The sequence below is a fragment of the Aplysia californica genome, unplaced genomic scaffold, assembly GCF_000002075.1.
Source record: "Aplysia californica isolate F4 #8 unplaced genomic scaffold, AplCal3.0 scaffold00117, whole genome shotgun sequence".
Lineage (NCBI taxonomy): Eukaryota > Metazoa > Mollusca > Gastropoda > Aplysiida > Aplysiidae > Aplysia > Aplysia californica.
In genome coordinates, this window is record NW_004797387.1 from 1,048,382 (window position 1) to 1,054,682 (window position 6,301).

Genomic DNA, 6,301 nt, shown 5'->3' on the forward strand with positions numbered 1-6,301 from the left:
TATCCCTCATATACCTCATTCACCATAAAGATTTTTTGCCTGCCTTTAAGAGAACTGTTTCCTCATAAAATCAAATCTACATTCTTCTCTCAACATGTTGGTTGGTAATTCGAGCTTGTAGCTTTAAACCTATCTTTTATATATTAAAACGGTAACGTATGCATTTTAAAAACTAACTGGCTGCCACACAAATAGACTTGTAAGAGTTAATAAAAGTAATTTTCCCCTAAGGTCATAATCTAGTTTACGGCAGCTCAACATGACCCAGAAACTACTTGTTATATAAATGAGGATGTTTTCAAGTGGACATTCATCATCCAAATCCAATGGACCTCCTGCTTCTCACTTGTCACAGACCCATGTGTGAGGTGAGTTGTCTTTCTTTTCGTCTGCTGTATATATATATATATATATATATATATATATATATATATATATATATATATCAATTAATGGTAGTCCTATATTCAGTAGTATCGGTAGCCAAGTGGTTAGGCAACGGGACCCATAATCGTGATATTGCTGGTGCGAGAGTCCGAGCCTCAACTCGGTCCAACGTTGCACCCTTGGGAAAGGCACTTTTCATGAATTTCCCATTTGGCTCAGTCCTTTCGGAGATGAACGTTAAACTCTGAGGTCCTGCCTCTTAAATAACCCAATAGTATTGATATCCCCATTCTAGTCAAACCTGAAGAAACGCAGCATGTACTTTTGTACCGTAGACCCGTCTCACTAAGTGAATAAAAAAAATATATATTTAAAAAACTACCAGAAATTTCGCAATCACGCAAACGAGAAAATGAAGTAATTCGAAAAGCTGCGGAAGTCTTTATCAAAGAGCCTAGTTATGTTTTTTTGTCCCCCATCCCCCATCCCTCCCCCCTGTCCTGGCCAGTTGTTTAGATTATCCTTGTCAAAAATGATATTGGTATACCATTGTTTTTTCATTTTCTTAATCTGGGGTATCGGCTGCATGTGCTTGAGAAATATTTTGTCCAAATTCAAATTCTAAATGTTGAAGAAAAAAAAAGCAATTCTCTTAAAAAGTCCTTTCAGAAAAAAAATCCTTTCTGGGGCTAAAACAATGGAACAGCTTGCCAACGATGTTTAAAAGATAGCCACCTGTGCTAGAAAATCCAGATTATATGCACAGTTTAATTAAGGCAGTGCTGGTCAACCGTGGCGGTATCGTCCACTCGAGAACAATTTGTAATTTCAGTGGACAGTGGGGATTACCAAGGCTCTGACTTGTGATAGTAAATGCCCAGCTTAGGAATGTAAAGTTATGTATGTGGGCTATGCAAAATGTTTGCTTTTTAAAGTCTGCAAAAGAGGGTGTTGCCTATAAAATTGTGTTAACAACGAGCAATGGCTTAAAAAGGATGCGATGATATATACATATTTCCGTATTTCTCCTTTACATATGATAGGAATTTGTACTTGGTGCTTTTGAAAACGTGTCTGAGTAGGTTATACTCTTTCTCATAAAATGTTAAGTATCATTCTAAAATACCCGATGCTTTTTATGGCTGCGTCTCCACCTCATTCATTTCCCCGTGGGGATCGACCTCGTTCATTAAATGTTTAAAAATGATTTTTGACGAATAAGATTGTCATCGTTATCAAAATTACATATGCATTACTATACATGTAGTTACATGTGAGACCAGAAAGAACAAAACAAGGATAAAGAACACAATTACAATAAGAGGGCAAGTGGGAACACTACGTTCCCAATATTTTATCATGTCAATGTTCACTAGCAAACTGTCCCACTCCAGAACTATTGACTGAACACTTTAAATTAGCGAGTATACTCTGACCTGTACATAATCAAAAAACAATTTGGAATTCACATTTTTTCTTACAACGAAATTAGAAAAAGCTACACTTTATTAGCAACGCTGAAAAAGAACATGTTTCACCAGACGTATAGGGTCAAAATGGACCAAGGTGTTGGACAAAGACAAGGAGATAAGAGTTTCATTCAAAGATACACGTACAAACAGCCTGGTTTTCTTAGTGGGAAAAGACACATTGTTGCGTATTACTGTGATGACATATTATTTACAGGAAAAGCCAGCTAGAAGGAAAGGAGACGTGAAACTAGAATGATGCGATTACAAAATGCCCAACATTTCTTAGAATTTTTAAGTTGTATATTGTGTGTTTTGTGTATCTATCTATTTATCTCTCTATTTATTTATTTATCTCTTTAGCTATCTATCTGTCTATCTATCTATCTATCTGTCTATCTATCTATCTATCTATCTATCTATCTATCTATCTATCTATCTATCTATCTATCTATCTATCTATCTGACTCTGTCTGTCTGTCTGTCTGTCTGTCTGTCTGTCTGTCTGTCTGTCTGTCTGTCTGTCTGTCTGTCTGTCTGTCTGTCTGTCTGTCTATCTATCAATTTATCTATCCGTCTATCTTACGAGACAGCAAGCAAACGGGGCTTACTTGTGTGCATTTATCATATATCTCCAGAATTCAGGATGAAGTTTCTGATTTTCGGGATCGCATTTGCAGCGATAGCTTCTGCTGCTCGAGCCCAAGTGAGGGAGAGTAGCAGTCATGGTGCCACTTCAGTACAGCAAACAGTACAAGACATCATTGCTAATGGCAGCTGGAAACGAGATGTCCATTCTGAAGCCGCTGAAAAGATTCAAGAAATCTTTGACCAAATGATGAGAGAGAGAAGGACTTGTATTGAACCTTCAAAACCACCAACAATACAAGAAATCATTGCTAGAGGTGGCTGGAAAAGAGATGTCCCGTCTGATGCTGCTGAAAAGATTCAAGAAATCTTTGATCAGATGATGAGAGAGACAAGAGCCTGTATTGAACCTTCAAAACCACCAACAATACAAGAAATCATTGCTAGAGGTGGCTGGAAAAGAGATGTCCCTTCTGAAGCTGCTGAAAAGATTCAAGAAATCTTTGACCAAATGATGAGAGAGAGAAGGACTTGTATTGAACCTTCAAAACCACCAACAATACAAGAAATCATTGCTAGAGGTGGCTGGAAAAGAGATGTCCCTTCTGATGCTGCTGTAAAGATTCAAGAAATCTTTGATCAGATGATGAGAGAGACAAGAGCCTGTATTGAACCTTCAAAACCACCAACAATACAAGAAATCATTGCTAGAGGTGGCTGGAAAAGAGATGTCCCTTCTGATGCTGCTGAAAAGATTCAAGAAATCTTTAACCAAATGATGAGAGAGAGAAGAGCTTGTGTTAAACCTTCAAAACCACCAACAATACAAGAAATCATTGCTAGAGGTGGCTGGAAAAGAGATGTCCCTTCTGATGCTGCTGAAAAGATTCAAGAAATCTTTAACCAAATGATGAGAGAGAGAAGAGCTTGTGTTAAACCTTCAAAACCACCAACAATACAAGAAATCATTGCTAGAGGTGGCTGGAAACGAAATGCATAAGCTAGTGAAGCTGAAACTTTACGGAATTTTGGGAGCGAGTGGAATTTGTTTTATCGTTCCAAGATAAACTATTCTGGCCATTATTATCATACATATTGGAGAGAGAGAGAGAGAGAGAGAGAGAGAGAGAGAGAGAGAGAGAGAGAGAGATCCCCATACCAAACACCCCAAGATACTGTAAACGAATGATGAAGGTAAATAGATTTATGTGATCACGAATGATGCTGAAAATACCATAGCTTTGGGTGATTTGACCAAACAGTCTACCCACAATTTGCTGTGACCTACTCTTCATGAAATAAAAAGTCCCAAAGTTGAAACAAATAATATGCTTTTGGCTTAATAATTGGTACCAAAACTTAAAAGAGCAACCCCTTGATGGTTTTAAAAATAACACTGACTGAACCAAATTCAGTTAGTCTTATAATTCTTATAGTTCCATAGTCTGAAATTGTCTGGATTTTGCATTTTGAACTAAAAGTATTCTTGATACATGATGTAATAGACAAAAGTTTAAAAAAATAATCCATACATTTGAGTCCCCGCATGCTCCTTTGAAAGGTTTAGGATATCTTTACGTAGCAAGTAGGGACCTCTGGTACTAAGAGCCTGTGGAAAATAACAATCCCAAACCTGGCTCTGTGGATGAATAGCTAGTAATCAAGTTTTTTTTTCCCGGTGTGAATAGGTGTGTGGCAAGACAGAAAGTAAGCAATAGAAGAGGTCATTCCACACAATCGAGAAAAGTATGGAAATCTTAAAAAAAGAGGAGCGCGAATCTAGATAAGGATTACCAACATTCGTGTCAAAAGTGTTTTAGTCCACGGATCAGAAACATAGTAACTTACAATACAAACTTCCAAAAAGCTCCAGGTATTTGCCAACCGTTACTTAAGAAATGTTCTTAACTTTCACTGGCCTGATACACAATGAATAGAAAACTGTAGGAGCAAAACAATCAACAGCCAAAGTGTGTATATAAATCAGTAAGAGAAAATTGAAGTTGATTTGACAGATATAAAGAAGACAGAAAATAGAACACTACCGATCAATATTGAATACGGAATCCTCAAGGAAAGATAAAAAGAGGGAGGTTCTAAAAGCACTAAGTCCTGGAGAAGCTATTTAGTTTGGGCTTTAAAAAGATGGCTTACAGCTGAACAGGTGAAAACTATATTGTGTACAAATATAAAAGTAAACAGAAAACTTTTGTTGGCGGCCTTTACCCCGGCAAAGGATGAGAAAGGATGATGATGATGATGATGATGATGATGATGATGATGATGATGATGATGATGATGATGATGATGATGATGACGATGATGATGATGATGTGTGTACGAAAGAGTGTACGTGATTATATTGCTACCTCATAATTACAAATTTCTAGCTGCTCAGTAGGACAACTAGTTTTGAGAAATTTGACGATAACAATTTTGAGTTTCACATCATGTCAAGCTCTTACGAATGTATTTATTTGAATATCTTGATAAACACTCCAGATAATCTTACAATTCTTATAAAGCATTTTTTATAGAACATTTGAAGTTTTTGATCTCGTGGTCTTAGTAACTCAAAACAGAAAAAAATAATAATATCATAATATAGAACTTGTAATTCTGAGGTAGCGATATGGTAACGTGCTTGCGTGTATACGTTTGTGTGTCTATAAATTGTTGATGCGGGGTCTCCTTCATCTAAAGGTGGCGTCGGTGGCCTAGTGGTTAGGCTCTCGGACTCGCAACCGTAAGGTCGTGGGTTCGAATCCCGTCAGGGGCCCGACGTTGTGTCCTTGGGAAAGGCACTTTACACAAATTTTCCCCACTTCACCCAGGTGGGAATGGGTACCCGGCTATAGACAGCGAAAGATCTCGTCAGTTTGTTAGTGTTTGAGCGCTTAATCAGCTGCTTGCACTGTATGCTTCCCGGGAAGCTGAGAATGTTTTGGAGCGTTCTATGGTCTGCTGGGGTAATAATATACTGTAAAGCGCATAGAGCCTGCTGTTGAGCGGGGATATGCGCTATACAAATGATATTTATTATTATTATTATTATTAAAGCGTGGGTTTTTGTGTGTGTTTTTTTGCACGCGCGCGTGCGAGCGTGCGTGTGTGTGTGTGTGTGTGTGTGTGTGTGTGTGTGTGTGTGTGTGTGTCAGAGAGAGAGAGAGAGAGAGAGAGAGAGAGAGAGAGAGAGAGAGAGAGAGAGAGAGAGAGAGAGAAAGTTGGCGTGCACAAAAAGAAAAAGGGAGATGTCGGGGGTTGGGTTGGGCAGGAAGGGAAAAAAGGAGGGGGGGGGGGAGGGAGGGTTAGAAAAACATTTCCAGTCCCCACAGCAGGACACCGGAAGGAGGATAATGACGTTGGGCACCGTTTTGATACGAGCGTACACAGAGCAATTTGAACACATTCTGTGGGCACCTCTTGTCATCCCACTACTTTTCCTGTCTGCCTTCTGGGCTATCAAAAAGGGGGATAAATTTGTTGGAAACAAGCCGAGCTGGAGTGGTGCTACAGTCGTGTTAATGCGACTCAAAATAACGTGCACACCATTTACTAGTTAAACTACTTGTTTGGGTTTTTTAAAATGTAGACGTTTTTACGCCCCTGTCAACACAATTTGTGAGGCAGCGTGGTGGAACCAGGCTCTCGTCAAAATAAGGAAAATGAAGAAATAAGCATTTTTCTGCAGGTTTGTGAATTTTTATCAACTTTTTGTTTTTTGGTTCAACACCTTTTATGCCCATTAAAGAACGCATTTCTGTGGGATTTTTTCTGAAAAACGTTGATTAAAGGTACAATAAATGTAAATTTTTAGTTGCCACGGACTCTTAAGCTAAGGAAATAACTAATCTTTG

At 38.4% G+C, this 6,301-nt stretch overlaps 1 protein-coding gene across 1 annotated transcript; it reads left to right on the forward strand.

The window, feature by feature from the left end:
- The first annotated feature begins 327 nt into the window (after positions 1-327).
- Positions 328-3,923, forward strand: LOC101856335. Its single transcript, XM_005095939.3, has 2 exons — positions 328-368; positions 2,495-3,923. Exon 2 carries the CDS (start codon positions 2,503-2,505, stop codon positions 3,442-3,444), a length of 942 nt encoding a protein of 313 aa, XP_005095996.1. The 5' UTR covers positions 328-368; positions 2,495-2,502; the 3' UTR covers positions 3,445-3,923.
- Positions 3,924-6,301: the final 2,378 nt, after the last annotated feature.